Below are 26,472 nucleotides of genomic sequence, written 5' to 3' on the forward strand. Positions count from 1 at the left end.
CTGCTCGCCTTTCTGCTGAGCGAAGCGCTCCGAGTTCCGCACAGCCCGGCCAATCACGTCCCTCTATCGTCGGTTCAGCACCATTGCAGTGTGGAGACACCACACGGAGGTGTTCTCTCGTTCAGAGAGGCTGCACTCGGAGGAAAGACACTCGACCTGGGTGATCTTCGTGGTCGCACGCACCACCCACACTTTCCCGACGCAAGCTACCGCCTGACATCGCCATAACCACGTTTATGCGGGGTGAGTGTTTCTTTGTCTGCCAGATTGATTGTCAAGGTAGATGCGTCGCTGATGACGAGGAACATACGGTGTCACGCTGCTTTTGAATGTGAACCCTCAGCGAGGAGCGTTTACCGACCAAAGCTGACTCCAGGGGCCGTGGAGCAGATGCTCCGGCGTCGGAGTCAGACGAGCAGCCTTCAGCAGCTCGGGCCTGGTCACGACTGGAAAAATTGGCAGACGAGGATTTCCACCAACTACTGATTATTAGTAGCAGGTTAATGTTGACTCGTCAAGCTACAGTAGCTAACGAACAGGTTGAAGCTGTCGTGGCAACCTTGTAAAACATCTTAGCTAGCTAGCGGTTCGCTACGTAGCAACATTCCCTTTACACATCGCCCCTCAACTAATACCCCTTAAATTAGCTGGGTTTGTCGCTTGACTTCAACAAACATCGCTTTGCTGTATGTCGTAATACCAATTCTATCCCCGGCACATAAAGTTTAAAAGCAAAACGCTACGCTTTGGTTTATTTTTCCTGGGGTGGTCGTATTTTGAAAGTCTTCAGCGGAAGTGTGTATTTTCCGTTGGTGATTGATGTTCATTAGACACCTCGAGCATTTCGTCGCTTCATTTATTGGTTAGTGTATGTTGACAGGTTGCTCTAATCCACTGCCATGTGCAGGTATTTAACTCTGCCACACCTGGTGAACATCACTTACCTGGGCTTCGTGACTAGTCGGCGTGCGTGCATGTTTGTGCCCGTGCCAGGCTGGAGATGATGCGTGTAAACACAGACATGCATAACTCTGTTTATCTTTTCATTATGTTGCAAATGATTCACCTTCCAAGGTGTGCCATATATCAGGTGTCCTCGGTGAAGTGTGGCTAATTTCGTGCATACATTCACCCCAGATGCGAGACAGTATACATTTATTTATCAGATGTATAGAAAATGACCCGCAACAGGCGTCATATGTTTGACTTATCTGCGCGCCGGTGTACAAATTTAAGCTTTTCTTCCGGGTAAACATTAACAGTGACTTCAGCAAATCAGTGTTTGAAGTGTTTTTCCATAGTGAAAGAGAAGCGGTTTAATCTTAAACCAAATAGGAAGGGAGAGAGATGTAGGAAGGGATTTAGTTGAGTTGAGTAAGAACCTTATAATGGTGGTCTAACTTTGCACCTTTCTAAATATATTTTCTATTACCTCATCTTACGGTTTTCAGCGAACTGATCTGAACAAATGGTTCTCTTAATAGTCCGAACCAACACTTCTTACAGCATCAATAACTTGAGCCGCTCTGCCAAGCAGGTAACTGCTGCCAAGTTGCCTCCTAGTTCGTTGTTTCATATCTATTCTGTAATGAAATGAGTGCTGCCTACAGCAGAAGTTTTAGCTTTTAAAACACAACCATCCCAGTCACATGGCGACAGAAAAGTGCAGATAATTTCATGCCCTCTGCTGCTCGTAAATCAAATATCACAGCGTCCTTCTTTGCTCTACATCTGCCAGCCTGTGGTTTGGGACCAGTCTATCATCAAAGCTGTAGCCTATTTTAAACAGGAATGCCATTTACCCACTTAATCTGCACGTCTCTGTCCTGAAAGGTGGATTTCTTCTACTACTCGGTGACCGTGACAAACGCCAGCTCGTCCAGCTGATTGTTAGGCTGATCATAATGTGGAGTCGGAGGATGCACTGGACTTTGAGGCCTTTGCAGTTTTCTCAGAGAGATTTAATCCAAAATTAAATATAAATGTATTGAGCCTCAGAGTCTGCTACCTCCCACCTATAGTGATGTACATGCCTGGAGCATCAAAACTGTAATTAGCCAGCCATGGATTAGCTGTGGGGTTAATTTTCCGCTGTACTTGCTTCCACAATGCTAGCGGATTACACGCACACGGTCCCTCGCCCTTCCTACGTTTCCAGGTTGGAGATCCAGCGTCAGTAAGACAGACTTTCCAGGCAGTCTTGAGAATCAGCTGGTTATGTGTGTGTCATGCAGAGAGGCTCGTGGTTCTGTTGACTCACTGTGCTGCCAGGTGTGATGGCTGTCAGCGGGCTGTGTGTGTTGGCTGTGGCGAGAGCCTGTCAGTCAGCCAAACACAACCCCACGCTGTTCCTACGGGGGCTCTGAAGGAAATGGAGAGCTGTGTAGCGTTCACAAACATAGCAGCGTGCCAGAGAACAAATGGTGTTTCATTGCAATTTATGTCTGACATGGCAATGTTTTTAGAATGTTTTTTTTATCTCCTTTAATTCTATTTGTCAGCCGGTTTATCATTAGTGAAGCACCTTTCAGAATTTCACACTCAAACAGGATCCTCTTGCTCAAATCCGAATGAGATTTGAATATGTGACATGATAGACATAGTATATGACATCGTAAATAATTTTAGAAGCCACATATGATCAGTTCTTTTCTCCTGTTATGGATGTACTCACAAATAATTGCTTTTAGCCAGTGTGCAGTGTGTTGAAATCTAACAAATACATGCTTCTCCACATCACATAATGAGCCATTGGCATGACTGTAATATACCTTATATGCAAGGTTTGATCTTAAACCAGGTTTAGACATATGGCTAAAAATGTACTAAGCACATTCTCCATATTTGTGTCTGCAGGCGTGTGTGTCAGATTAGCAGTATTTTTCCCAACGACATCCCGTCTCCTTCCCGTGGAAGTGTTGAAGGCTTTAATCTTTCTTCTTTTGTGGCGTATGAATGGGCGTCAAGCTTGTTGCCTCCTAGTTCAAAGCTGTCTGGCTTTACTGTATTTGTGCTGATAATCAGCCTGCAAAGTTGAGCTGAGTTTTGTTTCCACTGGTAAGATGCAATCTGCCTCTTCAAAATCATTAAGTGACTGAAGAAACGACTGCTACAAAGTCAGAATTCAATATGTATGATGACAGAGAGCACTTCTACCCTATTTAGGTGACAAAAATAAAATGTATACTGAATTATAGTGTAAATATTGCTCGTTTCTACAGTAATGGTGTAACTGGGGACAAATGACACATTAAAATCCCTTTTTTGTGTTAATAATTCTTAATTCTCTATCTTTGGGAAGCTCCAGGCTTGGCTTTCTCACTCCTCCCCAGATATGATACGGCACCCCTCTCCCCTCCGTTCTGTTGCTGATTCCTTTGCATGTCATCCTGTGTGGGCTGTGCAGAGCTTTTAGCTTGTCAGGGAACCTCAAGGTGGCCCATTGTTAAGACTGCTGAGCAGCCTATATGGCGGTGCAGCATTTTTTCCTGTTCCTCTTGACTAAATCTCAGCGCCTCAGCAGCTCCGTGGAACACACCGTCCACACTGCGTCAGCACTCAGGGTCCTGCATCACTGACCAGGCTTCCACAGTCGCGTGGAAGAAATCTCTGCACATTATAAATCATGAATGAATGAATAATGGCCTCTTCACTAGGGAAGCTTAGTGATTGTTGATTTACCATTCGTCTGATAAATAAGAAGAGCATTTTCATTTTGGAAATGGTAAATATCAAAAACTAAAAATGACGCAATTGTATTTTCTCTTACATCTGTTTCAGACCGAGTGCTGCATAAGCGCTGCACTTTTGTTGTGGTCAGGTCCTGCCTGACAGAGCGTTTCGTCAGAGGGCTTCATTCAAGTCCAGATGGCTGCTGCATTCCATTTATTTCCATTTGTTTCAGTGAACAGTGGAAGTAATTGTTTCGGCATCCTAGAAAGTAAGACAACAGATTGCCGATTCTCATTCCCAGATCATGAAGTAGAGGCGAGCTCATCCACATTCTTTGAGCCCTCATCTACAAACTACAATCTGGCTGCGCTCTCATATTATACAACCACTGGCCTCTGCCTAAAACCAGTGCAAACTTGATGATTATCTGCCTGCACTGGCCCCACACACACACACACACACACACACACACACACACACACACACGTGTATGCCTTTAGCGTGGCTGCACCCTGCTGAGCAGCCCTGTCATGACATGCAAAGAGCTCCGAGATGTCTGCAGTGGTTCAGGAATGTGTTGGAGAATAATTGCAGGACCTATTTGCATGTTGCACAGAGGTCGTCAGAGATGGTCAAAACCGTAACGGATGCCCCAGAAGCTAGAGATGCACAACAAAACCTCTTCCAGTTTTGAACAGTTGTGCTGGTTCTCGCACCGGCAAATGGCTGCTTAAAGGCCACAACTGGGTTTTAAGGTTAGAGTTGGGTAAAGGTTAAGGTCAGGGTAAAGGCCGGGGATTTAGTTCTTTCGGTGTCTGTGTGTGTATTTTTATATCCCGTCAAACGTTTTTCACTAGAAGCACCTGTGAGGAAGGAAACTGTGATTCATTGGCATTCACCTTTGCAGCTGCTCTTGTATGTCCTGTTTTGTGTGCGTGTGTGTGTGTGGGTGGGTGAGTGTGTGTGTCTGTGGTGAGCCCATCCCTACACGTCTAGCCATGCAGCTGCAGTAGGGCTAATTTTAGCCCAGTTGTGTGTACGCATCGGTTCCTTTATTCTGGCCTTTCAGAGCTCTGATGACGAGAGCTAATCTGATGACGGGGCGCTAGTGTATTTTTTTTTTATATATCTTTGCAGCACTGTGCTTTTTTTTTTTATTGCCTGAATGTTTGTCGACGATATAAGAACTCCACGTGTGTTCAGGGCAGCACTATTGATTTGCACAGGAACAGTATTGACTATAGTCTACGTTTACTGCCTGGTTGTGACCTTCACTAACCAAAAGTCCTTCAGCCTGTCTACTGATTATCTACCTTTATGAAAAGGGCCATTGTTTTCTATAAAAGTTCCTCTTTCCAGGACTTTTTGCTTTTAATAGATCCCATTCTGTTCTTGCTCAGACGATGTGCTCCACTGATGAGCTAATTCTTTGTGCTATTAAGAGAAGCTCAGGAATGGAGATTAATGCTAAGTGGTTCACTGTGGTTAAGTGTTATCTAGTTAATCCCTTTACCAAGGGAAAGTGTCTAGATGAAGAGCATGTGCCTAGTCTTTGTGTGAATGCAGCCTCAACAAAACAGGTGTAATACAACAGTAGGTAATATATTATCTGTAAGTTATGCACGGAAATGTCATTATGTTTTGTTTGATTGATTTTACTCAACCTGGCTTTGATATACTGTACCTTTAACTAGTTGACCTCCCAGTCAGTGTCATGGCTGACATGGCAGTAAGGTCAAACAGCTACGAAACAGGTAAAGGAACAGCACAGCACAGACAGGTACTCTTGTGATTTGTTGTCTTTGAGTGTTACTTGGAGTGAATTGTAATATTACGACATGCCAACTTGTCAGTCAGATCTTTCTATTTTAAAATAGGAATCAGATATTCAGGAAGGAGGAATTGCTCCACATATGGGCAGAGAAAGGGCAGGACTATATAGGGTCAGAAATGGCGTAGATCCACCCTGATGAGTGTTCAGAGTTTTATCTTTCTTTGATTCTCTGACCTTCCAGTTGAGAAGTTACATTAAAATAATATTTTCTGAAATCTAGGAATAGAGTTGTGCCACTGTTGTTGAATATTCATTCTGTCATGCGTCACAGCAAAACATGAGGGAAGAAGGACAATGTCAGAAATGGAGCAAACGGAACAGACACAGTGCTTGCTCAAGCTCAATAATTCATGGCTGAATGAGCTAAGCTGACCTTGAAAAATACCCAATGTTGGGTTGGTGAAACCTGGCACTGCTCATCTAGGACTGAGTGGAAAATCTTGGGACAGATGGATACAGTCCAGCACGAAGCATTACGTTGTTCAAACAGCATAATCAGTCTAATGATGGTCTTTAACAGTTTTTAACATCAATAGAAATCAGATTTTGAATCGGGAGCTAAATAAATACCACCAGCTGACTATATGCAGATACCTTTTGCTTAAACATTCCATATTTTTAAAGAATTACACCCTGGTACGTCAACCTGACTAACTCTTCTTGCAACATTTGCATTTGGCACCACCTCGTCAAACCATCTGTATTTGTCATCCAAATGTTCCTGCGTCCGTTGCCATGAACAACATTGTGCACAGCAACTTGTCTCTTAATAGATGCTTCATACTCCCCTGGAAAAGCAGTTGAATCTGCAGGAGGAATTTCTTATTCTTTTTATTGTTATTATTATTGTTGTTGTTATCGTTGATGATGATAATAATGGCAATAATAATAATATTGTTGTATTTCCTTTCTATAGTGTAGCAACTGCTACAGTGCTCATTGAAAACAGTGGTACGTGCTAGCAGAACAGTCAGGAAGGGCAGTAATCTCATGTTTGTTTTGGTTGACCCGATGGAACATTGCACTGCTCACAAGCAGCTGCCAAAGACAAACATCGAGGCTTTAACTGTACGTTGTGTTTCGCTAGGAATGTGTGATGCAGTCGGTCACTGCTGCAGGTTCCACACCGATAGGCCAGTTTCAAGAGAGTGGCTGTTTATAACTGTTCTGCTACAAGCCTCATTGTGCATTGTTATTTGGTGCATTTTAACAATGTGCGCGTAATTTGTGGTTTGAAGTGCCGTAAACAGGATGGGTTGACGCTCTCTTTTTCTTTGTGAGTGACGCCATTGGATAACAGGAGCGTCTTGTCCATTCCAGGCCTCATAAAGTGTAAAATAGGATAATGTTTGCACTGGGATAATGTTAATGAGTGCATGATCAATAAAGGTCAAAGGGTAACCTGACTCTTCTGCCATAGGTCACTGTTTCTCAAAGAGCAAGGCAGCATCGACGGTTTCACAGCTTCCTCTCACGTGTCACTCAATCCTCGATTCACGCTGCCAAATGCAGTAAACAGTTTACTTGTGGGTATCTCGGATGAATTTTTAGCAGGCGAGGACAGCACGTTGGCCATCTGACTGTTGCTATGCAACAGTAGGAAACTTGAAAAGTGACTCCTCATCACACTGCCTGAAAGTGAATGTAAACATGTTTTTACTGAGCAACAGCTTTCTCTTTAATGTCATGGAACAAAATTCTCGTTAATGGATCAGCTAAATCAAATTGGGTTTATTTTTTTTTTGTTTTAAATTTAATTAAAAGTCTGTGCTGTCATAGCAACCACATGGAGGTGTTCTAGTCTCAGTATTAGAGCTCCTGTCCTATCAGAAATTCTTTGTAATATGTTCTAAAAATAAATATTTGAGATTTCTTCCACCTGAAGCAGCGCTGATGGCTTGAAGTGAGCAAAAACGTGTTAGCTGCCATGAACCACCGTTCTTTCTATGCAGGTGTGCCTCATTGCCTGACAGATGTGTGACGCTGTAGAGAAGGCTCTCCCGGTGGAGATCTGAGTTCTGGGACGCCGAGGTAAGCAAACGTGATGCCAACGTAGCATTTGCATTCATTTTTCTGTCGTAGTTGTTCCCATTTCTGCTTCCTTTTGCTTCTTAACTCGTTTGTCATTGGTGGATATTTGTAGTCATGTGACTACAGCTCTCACAGTAACTGACAACGCTGCCGCGCCACTGCGGCCAATCTTTGACAGTTTGACAAGCCGGAGTAAACAAGTGAGTCAGCCTTTCACGGAGAGCTAAACAAGCCTATTAAACGGAGTCTCTCAATCCACACTCGGATTGAAGGAGCCTGCTTTTACAAAAGGATTTGACTCATTTGTGTCATCATCGGCTGTCGGCAGAGAGCGCGAGCTCCGTCACCGTCAGGCCCGCAAAGAGGATATCTTTCTTCTCTAAGCCTGTTTTGTAACCTTCTGCACCATTCAGAATCCTGCTCCCTTTAATGATGTCATCCTTTAAGATAGGTACCTCCTAAATACCGGCGTGAAGAAATCTCTAAGCCATTCCAAGTAGTCCAAGTTAAAACCACATAGTTAGTGCGTGAACATTTTATCGGCAGGCTGATTTAAAACTGACATTTCCCTGGAAGTCCCAACCTAGCTCTTTAGAGGCTTACCCATGGATCTTTAAACTGTCAGATCACACTGGCCTGAGTTTATTCTTCCTCTACACTACAGGATGTTTCTTAACATTCGGTACAAATATGGTATTAGTTAAGCTTGACACTGGGGCAGACATTCTACCACTGCTCATAATAAAAGATTCCATATAAGTCTAATATCCCCCTGGTCTGCTGAGAGACACAAACAACTAGCCAAGTAGTTCAAACTCGGGGACAAAAATGAAATGTGTTTGGTGGAATCCCACAGAACACAGATGTGTTTGTGAAACAACAGAAGCCAAAGTCCTGAGGCAAAACAGATAAGAGGTTTTGTCTGTTGACAGGAGTACCACTGTAACCCTCCATCAGCACAGGTTGCTGCCCAAAATGCAACAAACAAAGACAAATTTAAGTGAGAATATATGGAGTTAGTGCTAATCCCTAATCCCATCAACTCCAAACCACAGCATGCTCACAATCAGAAGGGGAGAGCTTTGTCTCCTCTAAACACAAGTGGAAAAGAAGAAAAGCATGATGGGAAAACTCTCCAGTGTATAAGTGTTTTACATTACGTCTGGCCTGGGGCATAAGACAAAATTAAGACAAGGTAACATTGAGTCATTCATTAGCTGGGAGGATGAACAGAGTTTACTTTATTCCTGTGATGTTATAGCTGGAGTACCAGACCCCCCCTGTGAATTTGTCCTCAAAAAAAGCACACGGGCCCATAAATTGGTGGGGGCCACTTTGAACTGTGGGATTGGAAAATTGTATCTTGTCTGTTAAGTGAAATAATAATAGTTTATTGTAATTACAATAGTTTTTTAATGTGAAGCTGAAGGTCAGTGAAGTTAATTGCAGCTGCTGAATACAGAGGAAAAAGATCAGAGATAAGTGTGCCTGCAGCACAAGATGTGATTCTGTTTTAATCTATTCACTCGAGTTATTATGAATAAACTGCCTTTCTTAATGGTGATGTCACACTACGCAAAATGAGTCCCTCTTTGGAACATTTCAAAAAAATTACACAAAACTGTTTCAGCTTCAACGGGTCAGAAAAGGGAAGCCTCAGTTTCCTCCTTGTTGTGGTTCATGTCTCGTTTATCCATGCTGACAGTTCAGGCCACTGCTTATGTAACAATGTGGTCAGCGTTGCTGAAGGCAATAAAATTCACTCTGATTGCTCTCCATATTTATACCAGGTGAATGCTACCACTTACTCTAGTAGGTATGTCTTCTCCATTAATATTTAGGTCACTTCAGTCTCCAAAAGCATTACATTTTTGAGTAAAAAGGTAGAATTTAGGGTTTTACTCTGGATTTTTCCTGGGAAATGTATAAGCATTTTTGACTAAGCAATCGCTGCTCACTTTTCCTTCCCTTATCGTCTCCCCTCTCCATACTTTGTGTCCCTTCCTTTTCCTTTCCTGTCCACCAGGCAGCCGAGTGGGGGGCCTCTGAAGATGCTGGGTTCAGAGCGAGGTGTTGTTGAAGAATGGCTTTCAGAATTCAAGGTAAAGGCCTTCTCTGCCCTCGCCCGTTCCACATCGTGATGGCGAGATGTTCCTCCGGAGGTCTTTTATATCTGCAGAGACCCACACACTGTGGGTGTAACGGCTGTAATGAAAGAGCCTGCATGCATCTCCCATCATAGACATTTGAGTTGGTTCAGTGAGTGATGGGAAAAAAACAGATTCCAGGTCAGCTCTAGAGTCTGTGTGTTAAACTGTGTGTTATTTCAGTGTGACAGTTGTTTTACATTCCTCAACATCATTTTTTAAAGCTGTTTGTTATTTGATTCCAATAATCCATCAGTTTATAGCATGAGTTCTGATTAATGCTGAAGAGCAGAGATAGATGAATCATTATCTTACCTGTTTGATGATTACGCAGCCCATAAGTCACATGATTGTTGAAATGGCTGTTTTTCTGACCTTTATCACGTACAGAACAACTGATTGCATGTCACCACTGGAAATGCATCACTTTGAATGACTGGTCACGCAGACGTGATGTTTGATGTCGACTCAGGTGTAAATGCCTCACTGTTCGCATTCATACACATGCAAGGATCTCAGGCATGATATGGATGGAGCAAAGCTGCCTAAAAAGTCAGCGTTGAATAATAATAATGTAAACATCGTAGTCTGTAATGCAGGACAGGCAGGTAAAGAGAAGAATTCAGTGATGTGAACACAATATTAGGAAAGAAAGTTAAGAAGGAATGAAAGTAGTACTGGTAGTAGTGGTGGAATCTGCACGTGGTGTTCTCTCCTGAAATGACCATACTTAGGCTGAGCAGAGAGGACATCTCTCCCCTCTACCAGGAGACAAACGCGCAGTTTTGACCATTTAAAGAAGCTCTTCTTTTACCCTGTCACTTGCAATATTTCATTACCTGTGTATCCACTTTCAACAAGTTTTATGGATTTCTCTCTATTCTTAGATATATTTATTATTTTTTAATATTAAATTAATTCTTGCATGTACTGACAGGATAGCCATAGGTAGCATAATAATGTTGGCTTAATTCCATTACTTGCTTCATTAACATAACCAATTATGCATGTTACAAAACACAAAGGCTGCCACGCTATTTGGAAGCTTACACGAAAATATAATTTACGGCATTAATACCCCCATCAGTTCATACATCATTAACACCACCGTTAGCATTAGTACTAATTAAGGGTTATAAAAAGATTATGGTTATGTGTAAAACTTATTGCATGGTATTATACCTGTAGAAAGAAAAAGTCATGGTGATTCACAAGAACTGCCTCCCTTGTAGTTCTGGATTTATTTTTTTCAGTGTGTATCTCATACCTAAAATTCTGGACATTTAAATATAACTGCTTTGGTCTGTTTCATGTAGTTGAATATTGCGACAAGTTAATAAAACCGTTCTCTGTCCTCAGTCCTTACCAGAAACCCACATCCCTAGCTACGCCGGCAGCCTTCATCTAAAGAAGTCCCTGGTGTCAGCCCTCTACAGAGTCATCCAGGACCCCAACAATGAGGTGAAACACAGAGGGCACGCAGGGCTAAATATAGCTGTTTTTAGCTGAGGGAAATTTGTCGGTTTTGACTCACGCTGCCGTTCCAGCTGGTAATGAGCAAGAAACGGGCTGGGCAGAATGTCTGCAGAAGTGCGCCTGGAAGCTACACATGCACACCAAGACACAGATGCTGTGTGTTCCGTGAGAGTGTTGTAAACAGGAACAGTTCCAGCAACACTACCTGTGAGATGGCCAGCGCTGTTCTTAATATAGAACACATACACACACATAGTTGTGATTCTACAACATCTGCTGCCTTCTGTAAAAGCTGCATTTTCAGTGATGCAAAGACATTCATTTTTTTTGTTGCTTTTAATTGTAACGAGTCAATGCTCTGTTGGTGACCTAAGGGCACATGTTCTGAGTGAGGGTAAAGGCCTGAGGCCTCAGTTCCTCAATGATCTAACCTGGCTGTCAAACATGGTCCTAAATCTCATTTGTATTTTCAGTTGTGTTGCATAACCTCATTAATGAATAGACAGAGTGTGTGCGTGTGTTGTGAGAGAGAGAGAGAGAGAGAGAGAGGTGAGAGGTACTCACGGCATGGCAGGCCAAATGCCTCGCTGAGTTAATTATTGAGTTACTGCTCATTCAGGGTGAACTACAATCCAACACACTCATCTAAAGTGGTGCTGTGTGTGCACTCCTGTCACTGACCTCTGTACAGGTTATGCACAGCTGCCTGAGACGTCATCTGGCCGCGGATTTTTGTTGCACTTTAATCTTATTGCTCTTACACACCTCTGACCAGCAGTTTTTTTCCCCATTTTTCACAGCGTAAAATTACAACGTGATGCATTTATTTATTTTATGCCTTTTTCTTTCAATAAAGCTACTGGAGCCGGTCTGCCATCAGCTGTTCGAGCTTTACCGGAGTTCTGAAAATCGCCTGCGACGCTTCACCCTGCAGTTCCTTCCTGAGCTGGTGTGGGTATACCTGCGCATCACGGCCAGCAGAGATCGTCAGAGCAATGGGTGCATCGAGGCCCTTCTCTTGGGCATCTATAATCTGGTGTGTGCCTGCCTTTTTCGGAGTAACTAATCTCAACAATTACTCACTAAAGCAGACCGCTGGGAGGGTGCAGGCATAAACTGTTTACATGTAAAAGAACAAAATCTCGATGTGCAAATTCCTGGTTATCTCTTCGACTTAATACAGATGGGACACAAGTGAGGCTGTAATTGTGTTGACAATCTACAGAGAAAACCCTGTTTAATGGATAGACCCAGGATAGATTGCATCACCTAGAAACCCCCTTGGGGAAATGTGCTAAAAGCTTGAGATATCAATAGATAGAGCTCAATCTCAGCCAGCGCTTTTAAAGGTACATAATACATACATAATTTAATCCACCTTTCCACAACATTACACAGGCACGTGCACGATCCATGATTATAGAACTTTTCCCTGTGCTTCCTGCTGATAAACGGCTCTGATATACAAAGATAAACTGGCAACTAAGGAAAGGACAGAGCCTGAAACCAAGAGAACACTGGGGGGATTTAGGATGGAGGAGATAAAGATGTTTTGTTCACGCTGTTCAAAACATGCAAAGCATTGGTTTATTTCAGGGACAGATGTATGACCGCTTTCATCAATACACATAGGAAGAGAAAACGAGAATATCATATCCACTGTGGAACATGCTGTGCATCGCTTCCATTGTGAGTACCGGTAGTTCAAATAATCAGATCTCAGTCTTAAAAGCGACCTTTTTCGCAGGGGAGCTTCAAGCTTTGTGTTATGTGGAATTGCACCAGAGCAGAGAGGGTTCTGCCAGCAACATTTAATCTTCCAGAGTCGATATCATGTCCCTGCCAGATCTGCCTCACACCAGCTCATTTGTTCCAAGGGGTGGTGGCTCATGCAGCAGTTGTTCAACATTCACTGCCCAACATTTTAGCACAAACTCAAGCTAGGCCAGATTGTGCAGGTATGAGTCTGAATGCCTTCAATAACAATGCTGTTCTGTGTCTTGCAGGAAATTGTGGATAAAGATGGCAACAGCAAGCTCCTCTCCTTTACAATCCCATCTCTGTCCAAACCATCTATATATCATGAGGTGGGGGTTCATATCTGACACCACTCCCAATGCTGTTGCACCACTCCTTTCTTTATCGTTTTATTGTCAGTTGGCAACAACCAACACACTATATCTCAAGTTCTGCTTCCTTCTTTTTAGCATCTTCCCCCAAATTCTGAACGATTACCTGCTTATTTATGTTTTCCATGGTATATGGTAGTCATCACCTTGCTACATGTCTTGTGCTACCTCTTTTATTATTACTGGGCCTTATTGTAGATCCTCATGACCTGGCTGCTCAAAGACAGCGTCGTGTTGTCTTGGCTGGAGGTAATGATGTGATATAGATATGCTGACCTCAAACCAGACCAGTATGGAACCCCCAGGCTGTTTTTAAGATGTTTATTTCCTGCTGCTCAAAGCAGACAGTTTACCTTCCTGTTGTATATGAATTTATAACAGTACTCAAGAGAGTTGTTGAGACTGTGGAGCGTTGCATGTGCCGAAGGCGATTTATCGCTGTAATTACAAGCTTCAGAGGCTCTTTCCTCCATGCTGCGAGAATGAGGAACATGTGGAGAGGGAGCAGGAGGTGATTCGTGTGTGTGGCGTGCACAGAAGGCTTTGTAGACTGGCATAGCCTCATCCTCGGGCCCCGGCAGGATAATGTACCCCTCTCCATTTTTGATTTCATCTCTTAAATCCTACTTGTCTCCCACAATAACAAGATATTTATGGTAGATTAACACTTCATTGTTCTGCTGTGTTACATAAAGGTGGTGTGTATTGTTGAATATGGTAAAAACAGTATTGCTTCATCTATTGCTGACATGCTGGGTATTTTATAAACATTCGGGTTCACAAACAGTTTGTTCTTTTGGATGATCAGCCTTCAAGTCTGGGATCAATGGCACTAACGGAGGGAGCTCTCTGTCAACATGACCTGATCCGAGTGGTGTACAGTGGCCTTCACCCTCAGAGAGAGACCTTCACAGCTCAGAACAGGTACTGCTATGCTTAAATAAACCCAGACTCCTTCGCACATCTAATGCCGGTCTCTTTTATTTTTTATCCAACAGAAAAAATGTTGCTTTCACTTTCAATACCATCTTATACTATATAACATGGAAATCAGCATTTTCAAAATAGGAAAGACCCTTGACTCTCATCCTCCCTCCCTTGGCCAGACTCGGGAGGCCTGAAGGCTTTTTTTGGGCTCTTACGTGTCCGTTGCTGCTGTAGATGAATAATAATCTCATCATGGTAATGAAGCGTCCTCAAGGCACTGCCAGAAAATAGCCCACTGCTGCAACCAACATGAACTTAGTACCCCTAATTTGTTATGCAGTAACACATAGGCAGAGACTCGTCGGTGTCTGAGACGGTGACAGTAGCACAGCGGCATCGCCTTCAGCTCTAACGCACATTGTGTAGCAGTTCAAAACATGCACGAGTTTGATGTCATTCCCAATCCCCAAATCTCCACACGGAGGGGTGTTTTCAAGAAGTAGGTAGATGGTATATGAATCTCAAAGAGTTCATGAAGCAAACAATGAATGGAAACTGGCAGGACTTTGCTTGATAGAAACTATTATTTAATCTATAGTTTTCTGTTCTGTGTCCTGTGTTTCTAGGTTTGAAGTGCTTTGCTTCCTCATGCTCTGCTACAACTCTGCTGTGATCTACATGCCCGTGTCCTCCTATCAGTCAGTGTGCAGGATGAGTTCACGGTGAGGGGAACATTTCTTCAACTTGCATTTCTTTTTTTTCACCCGATATGAGACCAGCATGCATCAGGTTGTCTTGAGATTACATGGAGGCCCTGAATAAAGAGCCTGGATCAAAGTGGATGATTCTTAGAGTGAAGTCGCCACCCAGCAAATTCTTCTTCTACAGGATATTAAGACATCCCCTCTGAGATGCAGCAGACAGATGACACCTGAAGCAGTCTAGACAGCAGCAAACCGTGGCTGTCTCTCAGACTTTACCTGGCCTTAACTGACCTCTACAAGAATTTTAACTTTAGTTAGTTATATTATTATTATTTTTATTACTTATCATTAACACTCCCGTTGACTCTGGTTCTCTATGAGTAACTCCTGCAGAGGGTAGAGCAAAATTGGGCTTTAAAAAGCAGAATGCCACACGTGTAGTGCAGCTTTATTGATCTGATTGTATATGTGTGTTTCCTCCTCAGGCTGTGCATATGTGGCTTTCCCCGTCAGCAGCAGAAGCTCTGGAGGGAACCATGCAACCGTGTGCTGCTAGACCCAGAGTTCATGGTTCAGATGCTGGCTGCCGTCTATCACTCCATGTATGTTTCTTTCAATCATTTTCGACAGCGGTACTCGCTTATCTTGCTCAGTAAGCTGTAACTGTCCCGAATCTGCAGATTCAGCTGGTTTTACCTGGTTTGCACATTGAAGAAGATTACAAATATCGACCTCAGCTGCATTAAGTGGCTTCCCTTTATGTGTTGTCACATCACTGCTTCTCTGTGCTGGAATCAAGATAATCTCATCTATGATCCCGACCTTTAAATATTGTCAACATGTTCACAATTCATTTAGGATCTACATCACAGAGGGTTTTTAAAAAAAATGAAACTGCATTTGATAACAGCCTCAAGGTCAGAAACTCCTCACTAAAGACTGATTACATCGGCAATGCATTGTGGGAAAAGGTGGTTTCATCCCCTCTGAGAGCAGCCGTTGCAAAGCTGATTACGTCTCCACAGTGACAGCCCAGCGTCCAGGATGGATCCCCTGCTACGTCAGTGACTTGACGTTGTAGTGAGGCAAGCCCTTGGTGCCCTGTTAAAAAGCAAACCACAGCTATCAGCAGCAGTCGATGCGGCTGTCAAGACTTGTGTGGCCGTGCAGAAGTGATAGCCTTCCTGCTAATCAGTCATCCCGCACTGGCACGAGCGTGGGTACGTGCACATGAATCTGCTGCTCTGCATGTACATGGAGAACTTGGCACTCATCAGGGACACTCTGGGATTTAGGTTAATATGTCCGCTTAAGCTCTAATACCCCATGAAGGCACATGCGGGCATATTTGAACGGACAGACACATGCTTATTTCTCACCACAGGTTTTAAAATCCAGCAAACTTTGAGGAAAGAGAGTTAGTACTTGCTCATTAGCTCCACTCTTTTGATCCAGAGTCTAAAGTCAAACCCCCTACAATTGTCTTGGGCCATTGTTGCCTGTGCAGGACCAGTCAGATCAGGCGTGCACTTTTGTTTTGTTACTGTTGTTCCTTTAAAGCCTCCTGAAATAGTTATCTGTCATTTTCTGTTAAAGCAAAAACAAAGAAAATGATTCATCGTTGCATTTTACAGATGTTTTGATGGGGTCATTGCTCACCATTTTGTGGGTTTACTTATTTCATTTTTCACTATCTCAACAGAATTCCCTTTTTATTGATTTATGTTGGGCTTTTTCTCTGATGCGTTTTTAAATTACAGGTTGAATAGATGATATGACAGAGGAGCTTAAGTCATTCTGTCTCTAATATCAGCCTCCTCCCTTCCCTCACTTGTAGCTGCAAGCATTACTAAAATACTATTAATAGTTCAGGAGGATGTGACTCAGACATCAAGGCATCTCAGACACTCCTGTTTGTTCAGAGATGACGACAGGCCAGTCTTCAGTGTGGACATGCCTGTGTTCATTGTTTTACGCTTTAACGTGTAGATACAATGGAGAGTGGGAGATGGGCCGAGAAGCTCTGGAGGACATTCTGTACAGAGCCCAGCTGGAGCTGTACGCCCAGCCTCTCCTGGTAAGACCATCTGAGTACCAACGTACACACACTTGGTTTCAGACTTAAATGTTCATATTTCTCTCTGTTGGCTACAGCTCGGAAACGCCATGAAGAACTCGCTACCAGACAGCCCTCCCGATGAGTCGCGGGGACGGAAGGTGCTGCAGGTGGAAGTGACGCCCACCATTAGCCGCATCTCCATCTCGGCCATCACCACCGCCTCGATACGACGCCATCGCTGGAAGAGAGAGGGTAAGACAACGCTAGCCTTTGGAGTGGCAAAGCTTGCCTCCATTCTTCAGTCTTTGTTTAGATATGGCTCAGGGCAGGTTGAGCAGGACAAAGAAATTGTTACAATTGTGTTGAGTTACAAATCACACTTTAAACTTGTGACCCGTTTCTCTCTTCTCAATCTGTGAAAGGTCAAAAAAAGCGACTACTTGGTGAGGAAATTAACTTTTCTGGGTTTTTTTGGTCCTCAGCAGCGAGACGGAAACTGGTTTCTGTGTAAACCGGTCACACCATTAGCACTCTCCAAATGGTGGTCCATGTGGGTGTTCTGTACCTCGTGTGTAAATTCTGTCTCATAGTCTCTGTGCACTGCCTGTGCCTCTCGCTGCTCCTTATTGGTTCTTTTTTTTGCCTGTTTTTTTGTGTGCTGTTCTTTGTTAAATGGAGGTTTGTCAGTTTAGTGACAAAATGGCACCGGCACAATTCTCCATCACCCATCAGCTGATGGGACAGACGGATCTAGACGGAATATTCCTTTTTCTGTTAACCTAGATTTTGCGATGTGCAGTTGACTCACAGCTGTCAGGCCTGTCCAGAATGGACGAGGTCCCAGTCGTTGGAAGCCGGCCACTACTAAAGAAAGACGTTTTTCCGTGTGTGTGTTGTTGACTCCCAGATTGTTTTGACCACTCAAGTGATGCAGAGTTGAGCCTCACCATCAGTCCTCCTAACCACGCCCAGAACCACCACCACCACCACCACCACACTCCCCGGGACCCTGCGACCAGTGAGGACAGAGGAAACCAGCCTCACAGTCAGCACAGCGGCAGCAGCGGCAGCATCATCCCCCCCATCACATTTGAGGGTAGGGGCCAGGAACGGCGAGGGTCTCAGGAGAAGGCGCCCCTTCAATTTGCATCTTCCCCCACCCTCCTCCTCCTCCTGCCCTTCCTCAGCTTTAGAGGGTTCGCTCTGCCGTTGACATTCTGGCTGCCTCTTCCCTTCCCCAGAGTGTACTAACTCATCCGATCAATAAGACCCCTCTGCTCGCAAACTGCTGCTGCCTCGGTCAACAGAGGACGAATCATCTATTCTGGGTTTGAAGGAAGTGTAGCTATCGGCCATTTTGCATGGGCCGTGCCATCATATCGCATCCTCTCTCCCCCCATCATCAAGCCTCCAACATACTTTAAACTGCTGCCCTTTACACTCACTGAGCATGATGAGCCCCCAGCTCGCTGCTCTCCCCACCTTAAGGCTACACAAGATAATAAATCTAATGAATAACCTCGCCTTAACAGGCAAAATAAATCAACAACTTTAACCCCTCCCCCTGAAAAAAAACCATCTGAGCATTCTTGTTGTGGCATCTACCACAAGTTTAGGGTCACTCGGGGCCGTCCGCCGCCTCCATCCTGCAGGAGTGGTTTCTCACTGTGCTTTTTTTGTTTTGCCTGCGCTCCTTTAATTCTGCTTAGTGGGGTGTGAGTGGGAGCGTCCCCTCCACCGTGCATGCGCACTGCTACCGCACGCATCTACTAAAACTCCTAAAATAACAAGGCCAAGACAGGAGACGAAGTGTCACATCTTTTGAGCTACTTGTTTTCCCTGGACCGGACGTTTAGAGCCCATTTTGTCATGTTGAATGTTTGTTCGTTAACATCTGTGGTTGTTTTTAAAGGTCCAAACATGCTCAGCCTGTCGACTTGTGACTAAAAATGAGCTCATTCCCTTTCTTTACAGCTATCCCGCATTCTCCCCTCAAACTTTCACGCAGCCTAGACAATATTAAAATGAAAACCACTTTAAATTAAAAAAAAAAAAAAGATTTTGAATTCTGAGCTGAAACAGGAAACAGAATTTTCAAATATTGAAATTAGCATCGCTTCATTACTGTCTTTTTTCTTTGCCATAGACATATTTATTAGTTGTTTTCAAAGAGTACATGCTATTTATTTCATGTTTTAGTGGAAACCAGTAGGAATCACCAAAACTCTACTTGCATCCTCCAACATACAAGAACACAATGACAGTAATCACACTCCTGTTCTGAACTCTGAGGGGAACCGCTCTGTTTGGGAGCGTTTGCAATCATTCCCCACATGTTGGCTCAGCCGGGCCGTCCATGTGATCATGGCGCCGCCCTGCAGGAGCACCCAGGGAAGGGGCCGGGGGGCATGTGTCTACTCCTCTTGTTATGTGCATGTCTGTCAGTCCGGACTCTCTCTGCCTGTCTCCTGTTGTCCAGTTACGCTTGTCCTGTCGATGCATGAGGGACAGCCATCCGGCCGTCTCCGCTCTCTAACGGGCGTTTACCCTCCATGGTGTTTGTGCTTGATGTGACTTTAATTTTCCTAACTCAGTTCATCATCTTTTTTCCCTTCCAGCTCTTGAACACTGAGGTCATCAGTGGGTCGCTGTCTTTCTCAAATGTCGGATGTTTTGTTTTGCTCAGCAGCAGGCTACACATTTGTACATGTTAAAATGTTTTGCATTTTAAGAAAAGCTTGATCTGAATTTGCATCCGATCAAAGTTCAGCATTATCGCGGATTGTATTGAATTGCAAATCTATTCGGTCCAAAAAGATCTTTGAAGCTCACTTGGTTTGAACAGTGCAAGTGTGCGAGAGCCCATAATGAATGCTGCTCATTTATTCACTTATTAATTAATGCTCCAATACATTTATGTGTGTCCGTGTTCAGAGGCTGACGGCATGAGCGGCGGGGAGGATTCCTTCAACATCAACGACCCCGATGAGGGTTTCTCCTCCGGGGCGTCAAACAGTAGCCAGCCCAGCGGCACCAAGATGAGCGGCGGCGTGGGGCAGCGGGGCGGCAGCCTGAGTAGCAGCAGCAGCCTCAAGAAGGCGATCACCGCTCGGCTGTCTCGGGAGAAAGAGAGGGAGGCGGGACGAGAAAGGGCGGCTGACCTGACCAGAGAGCCCCAAGCCGCCGTGAGGAGGCCGCACCAAAGGCGCCAGTCGCCCCCTGCCAGCATCCAGTTGGACGCCATCCAGCTGAGCCCCATAAAGAAGCACCTGAGCTTCCCCGCCGGACCCACCCTGGTCAGGACTGGCAGCACCTCGTCCAGCAAGTCCTTTGACTGCATGAATTTGAACCTGAACGGGAGTGAAGGCAAACGTGACAAGATGGCAGGAGCGGGCCTTGGCAGCGAGGGGGGGCTTTCAAGCGGAGGCTCCCACCGCCACTCCACCGTCAGCCTGAAGGAGGAGCACTTGATCAGGCCAGAGGAGGCCCAGGATCTCCTGTCTCCTGGAGCACCCCTGAGCAAGCAGTCTCGCTCCCCCAGCTTCAACATGCAGATCATATCACAGGTGTAACACATAGTAAAGGTGGTTAACACACACACACACACACACACACACACACACACACACACACACACACACACACACACACAACCAGTTCACAACATACCTCTTCTTTCTCATGCAGTTTTTTCTCTTCAGATCAAAACAATCCTACAATAACAACTTCTCTCTCCCTACATTTTGGGTGTGGGCGTGTGTCCATACGTCCAGGTGTCCCCTGATTTAACGCCTCACATAGTCACACGTGTGTCCTGCAGATTTCGCACTGTTGGAAATAAACGCAACAAAGAGAATGGCGTTGTAAACGGCAGCTGCAACTGAGCATCTGCACTCGCCAAGCAGAGCGAGAGATCGTCCCCGACAGGAGAAAATGTGAAGAGAAGCTTTAAGGAGGCTGAACTAGCTGTGGGGCGGTTTGACATTTTAGTTTTTAGTTTTTCCCAGTTTCTGACTGAATCAGTCAACAAATCAGCAATAACTCTTAAACTGTTGCTCATGCGGAGATCAGGAGGGGCGTTTCATTCCTACCCTTTCATTCCCGGGCACATGTGCAATCGTTCATGCTGATTATTTTACTGTACTGATAGCTTTTAATTAGACATCTGTTGCTTTATTAAAGTAAGTGTCAGGTTGTTGTTTTTTCTTTTTTTTTCAAGATTGTAGTCCAAAGAAGGTAGCATTTTCTGGGTTATTTTCACTTGCATGTCAATGTTTTGACAGTAAGTCCTTTGGGCCAAAGTGATTTTTGGTTTGTTTTTGTTAAATTTGGGGGGAAAGAGTTTTGCCATTTGCCATCCACAAGCAGGAAGGTTGTAAAGGCATTGCTCCAACCTTTTAACTGGACAAATCTTAAGAAAGCGAGCTGAAGATTAATTTCAAACTAATATTGAGTGATGCAGCGCAGTTTTAGATCTGCGTTTTCTATTGGATTTTAACCATGGGTCCAATCATTCATAAGCACTTGGTGGTTTCTCGTTTCTGAGCTGGTGAATTACTGCCCCCTAGAGGCGCGCATGTGTCACTGCGCATCAGTCATGGTGATGGCTGGATTTTGCTTTTGTTTGTTTTTCGGCAATTGGATGCTCATGATAAATTTGGTTCTACCTCATTGTGTGTTTGCCTTCAACCACCCAATCAGAACCTGCTATCTTAAAACTCACCTGATTTTTGAGGGGGGGTAAAAGGGCAGAACCAGAATGGATTTCGGACTACAACACACAACGGGTGTTTATTTGAAGATTTGTGGCTAAATATTTCAATACTACAGTTTCTGTTTAACTAGGTCTCACACAAACTGCTGTAAAATGATGGCATGATAATCTTCAGGTTTTTATATTTTCTGACATATATCAAAAAAAAAATAACTTGGGGGTTGGGCCGGGTTATTTAATTTCTCCCCAAATGACCTGCTAATCTCTCATGTGATGATTTTGAAAGTGCAATTTCTTTTCAATCTTCATGCACACGGTGTTGGATTGCTGTTAAATGCCTGCATCTGCCTTCTGTAGTGCTCCTCGCCCAGACCGAGTGTTCAGAACGCTCGTCTGCACGTTCGGCGCCCTGCAAAGCTGTATGGCCAGAGAGGCGAGCCCAAATCTCCTCCTTGTCTGTGCCAGATGTGCCAAAACACATCCTCTCCTTAAGAAAATATTGTTTTGGAGTGTCTTAATTTAAAATGCCTATAGTTTGTGTTTACTGCTCTTATTTTACAGTCTAGGGGCGCGACAATGATGAGGTTTGGACTTCTGGCCATGAACCTTCTTTTTTGCTAGTTGCCGGTGAGTCGGAGATGCGGCCCCCTGGCACTCATTAATAAGCTCCGCTTCGTGAAAGCAGTATATTAATTGTCCGTGTACTGTAGGTGTCCGCTGTTGTAGTGCATTTCTGTGTCCCGCTTGTGAGAAGAGAGGCTGAATGATAAATGTCTGGAAAACCCGGTTCAGGCGGCAGTGAAAACTCCCACAATCCCTCTGCTGGGGCCCGACTGAGTCATCCTGTTTGCACTTCAGCCTTAAACATTTCAAGCCAAAAAACTTTCAGTTCTTTGGCTCCCGTGCTCATCCTCCTCCTCTTTCTTCCTCCTCCTCTTGCTGGACTGGACTGTGGAGGAAGAGGAGTCGTCTCAGTCCACACACACGCACACACTCACACTCCCCGTCCCTGTGCTGCGTGACCGTGTTCATCATCCAGCAGGTTTCCCACGTTGGTGCTGTATGTCGATTAATCCGTAGCTGAATATCTCTGTGTCTGGTGATGTTTGCATGTTTGGGGCAGGAAATGAATCCCCTGCCAGTCAACCTGAATTAAAGAGGACGACTGGCTGAATTTTGTCCAAAATATTAATCCTTGAAATCCACACAAGGTCCATTTAAGTTAAAATGAATTAGTCATTTTAAGCCGTCACTGGTTGGGAAAAGTTTCCTGCTCTGCACGTGATAACCGTGAACTTTGTTTTCATACAGTATAAAGCACTTTAATCCATCCACCTCCATGAAGATAGAGACTGAAATGATATATATATATAGGGAGAGGGGGAGAGAATATATTAATGTGCAAATGTGTATACACTCAGTGCAGGGTTTTAGTCTCTTTCAAGTAGTACTTCTATATGATGTCACATCCAACATTTATTTTTGTTCAAGTCTGAGGGAACAGCTATTTATTTTCTTTCCAAATCAGAAAGAAAATGTAAAAAAAAAAACAGCGTAAATGTGCGGAGGGTCTCAGGAGTTTACTAAAAGCCACATTCTTTAAAAATGAAGAGGCGGCAGCAGGCATTCTGTTCGTGGTCAGTTGATTCTATGCAACATCTCCCTTGTTTTTTTCGTTTGGTCCTTAAACGTCTGGGTCGAGGCATCTGAGCTTTTATCGTCTGTGCGCCCTCAGCGGTGTTCTGTCACACAGTGGTTCTGTTCACACACCTACCGCAGAGGGTCGGACCTGATCCAAGGACGCGCCATCCGACCAGAAACACCGGGAGAGTTTTGGTGCGTGTGTGAGCCCTTCTGTCATTGTGCTGCTGAGGCTGGAAAAGGCCAGTCGGGGTGTGAAACCTGACCTGGACCACGATCACACTGTACTATTGGCATTGTAAAAATCGAGAGACTTATTTTAAATGCTGTAGATAAATAAAAATGTATAAATGAGATGCATATAAAACTGCTGAAGATCAGATGAGACGTAGACAGAAAAGCTGACTGTATATTGTTGAATAAATATTGTGCCGTAAAAGCTCTGAGCATCCTTATTTCCTTTAATCGGGCAACATCCGTTTTATCGTTCCAACTTCAGCTCGTGAGCTGAATCCTGAGTTTAAGGATTCCAGAGTGGGACTCCAGGGGTTGCTGGGTGAGGTGGCAGTTGGGGACTATGATTCCGGTCAGAGAATGAAGGGAGCTTCTGAAGAACGGTCCGACTGGGTTTCGCATATTTTATTCTGAGTTTCTGAGATCGTGTAGGAAGCTTCAGCGTGACAGGTTAGAGATGAACTGTTAGTTGCTTACGTACAGGCGTTCACGTGGGTTCCAACTATTGGCTGATATATGCTGCATATTTGTATCTATGACTGAGGTAAGATGCAGTCATAAACAGCGGTTACTCAGACTGGAGATGTTCCCTGGGGTTCAAAGGTCACCCGGCTTTTGGTTTGAAGAAGGGACGTGGTCATGCAGGTCTTTGATCCCTGGGTCGCCTTTCGCCGTTAGGTGTGTGAATTACTCCCACTAAGAAACTGGGCAACCAGCTGGCGATGAGCGACCCATCGAAGTGGAAGAATCGATTACGTGAGTTGATGTGTGGTCTGGCATCTGCAGCAGCTCCTACTGGGCCCATGTTCTCCTCCACACCAGCGCCCTGTTGCTGGCTCCTCTCCAGGACTCCGTCCCCACTGATGTCCAAGGACGTGCTGCGTGTAGGACAAGAGTTGTCCTGTTCCAGCCACGAGCGCAGACAAGAGTTGTGAAAGATGACCACAGGGAAGTTTACATGCTGTCAACATGGACTCCAAACAGATGGCGCAGTCATCATTAGCCGCCAGCTCTTCAGCCGTAGCAACAGTAAATCTGGCCATGATATTACCAACATGGAGGTACTTTTTGGTAGTTCAGTCTGGGAGCTGGGCTGACCAAGAGTAGGTATGATTTCGTATAGTATTGACGACTTTTTAATAAAGCTGTTCGTGTATGGGTGGTTTGTAATGATCGGTGAGTCTGCTGCCATCTAGCGGACTTATTTCAGAATGCATAATCACAACCAAACCATGTCGTGTTGGACTTGTACTCTACAGGAGTGTTGATGGCCACAGTATTCATCTGATTCGTTTCCATCCTGACAGCTCACATCTGAGCCATTTCATAAGTTCAGGCCTCCTATGAACATTAATTTTATTTATGGATTTCAAAGATGCGACGCTCAAGTTAGTAGCCAAAGACTTCAAACTGTGTTTAAGACACATATTGTTGTCATTTTAAAAAAAACAACTGTAATAAGCCCATCAAATCTTGGAAGTTGATCACTATGTTGGAACAAAAAATCTCCTCTTCAGAGGTTTATTAATCTGATTTGATGCAGCACTGCAGAAAACTATAATTTAAAGGAAATGGAACAATCTCTAAAAAACTGAAAATAAGGATAGATCATATATGATTTTGTAGTTTTGTAAACTGACGGCATCGCAGGAAATCTGATTATTCCTCTTATTTTAATTGGAAAGGAAGTGAGAAGCAATGCACCACTGGTTATAGAATGTATAAAATATTTGAGAATAGTTGTCCTGTCTCACTGTGTTGTAGACACAGGTGCCTGGATCATCACTAGTTTTAAATGGAATTCCAACATGGTGGATAATTCATAACAGGGACAGGCGGAGGTACAGTGATGCATAATATGTAAGATATATTCATAGAAATTGATTAATTCTGATTACAGTACTGTAATCTGTTGTTAGCATTAACTTTTGTAAAACATGAAAAGGCCCTAATGTCTTTTTTTTTTTTTATACCTTTCAACATATTGTCAATTGTCTGTGAGGGAAAATGCAAAACCAGAATCAGACCAGGAATGAAGATCCAGAGATTCAAAGTTCCTGGTCCTCCATCTAAAACCAAGCACGCTGCAGGGATGGTCACGTTGCTGCTGGAGGTCAAACACCAACAGCCCATCAAATAATGGGCTGGAAAACAACCCTGCAGCTAAAGAGCAGATTAAAGGAGACATTTACCCAACAACGGGAGGAAAAACCACACCTGTAACCCTGATCACCGTACCTCCGCCTGCACCAGGGTGTCCCTGTTGTGAATGATCCCCCATGTTGGAATTCCAATTGCAACAATCTGGCTTTGCACGGAGCTGCTCAGGGTGTAATCTTTCACAGCCTCCCCTACATGCTTCATCACACCAGTGTGGGTCCCACCAGTGATGATCCAGGCACCTGTGTAGACAACACAGCCAGACAGGACAACTCTATGGACTCTATGGATACACAATCTTTGACCTTCAACAGAAAAACAGTACACCCTCTACGACTGCTCCCTGACCCACCCAACCAACAGCATCATAAAATAAGACGCCACCGTGGTTGAACTCACCTGTGAAGTGGACGCAGAAGGCCGTGGGCCTAGAGGGTGTTACCTGAAGTCCACCATCAACATCAGCGCAAACAGATTATAATTGGTTTTAGACTTGAAGAAATAGCAATTATTTGAATTTGAGGCACCGTGTCTTTATCTTCTTCATCAGTTTAATTTGCTGCCAGTCCTCTTTCCAGTTTGAATCGAATATTTCTGTTAAATTCAGGAACATTCTGCCATTGCTTTCTTCCCCCCTTCCATCTTCGTTTTCATCTGCACATCAAGGTTTCCTTTTTTACAGCCACTCACCACAGGAGGGCGCCCTCGCTGTTCCAAGAGAGAATTTAAATGTTCTCTTTCCTC

General features: G+C 44.2%; 1 protein-coding gene and 1 long non-coding RNA gene across 3 annotated transcripts; one reads left to right on the plus strand and one right to left on the minus strand.

The window, feature by feature from the left end:
* Window positions 1-23,773, plus strand: LOC130522886 (hyccin 2-like). 2 transcript variants are annotated; one of them, XM_057027710.1, is made up of 13 exons: window positions 1-243; window positions 7,459-7,537; window positions 9,564-9,639; window positions 11,044-11,145; window positions 12,017-12,196; window positions 13,167-13,247; window positions 14,098-14,213; window positions 14,843-14,938; window positions 15,406-15,522; window positions 16,910-16,997; window positions 17,075-17,231; window positions 17,887-18,075; window positions 19,914-23,773. In XM_057027710.1, the coding sequence occupies exons 3-13, from the start codon at window positions 9,589-9,591 to the stop codon at window positions 20,549-20,551; spliced, it is 1,815 nt and encodes a 604-aa protein (XP_056883690.1). In that variant the 5' UTR covers window positions 1-243; window positions 7,459-7,537; window positions 9,564-9,588; the 3' UTR covers window positions 20,552-23,773. The 2 variants fall into 2 exon arrangements, with proteins under 2 accessions (XP_056883690.1, XP_056883701.1); XM_057027721.1 differs by lacking the exon at window positions 17,887-18,075 and having other exon boundaries at window positions 4-243.
* On the minus strand, window positions 23,236-26,472 carry LOC130522928 (uncharacterized). The gene is made up of 3 exons (XR_008949738.1): window positions 26,128-26,472; window positions 25,807-25,970; window positions 23,236-25,731 (listed from the first exon to the last, which is right to left on the minus strand). It is a non-coding gene; the product is annotated as an uncharacterized LOC130522928 (long non-coding RNA).

Source organism: Takifugu flavidus, chromosome 1, assembly GCF_003711565.1.
Source record: "Takifugu flavidus isolate HTHZ2018 chromosome 1, ASM371156v2, whole genome shotgun sequence".
Taxonomy (NCBI): Eukaryota; Metazoa; Chordata; class Actinopteri; order Tetraodontiformes; family Tetraodontidae; genus Takifugu; species Takifugu flavidus.

Coding starts and splice junctions, on each gene's coding strand:
- LOC130522886 (XM_057027710.1), top strand. CDS start 9,589: ATGCTGGGTTCAGAGCGAGGTGTTGTTGAAGAATGGCTTTCAGAATTC. Junction 15,523..16,909: donor GCTGCCGTCTATCACTCCAT/GTATGTTTCTTT, acceptor TTTAACGTGTAG/ATACAATGGAGAGTGGGAGA. Junction 18,076..19,913: donor CCCCCCCATCACATTTGAGG/GTAGGGGCCAGG, acceptor GTCCGTGTTCAG/AGGCTGACGGCATGAGCGGC.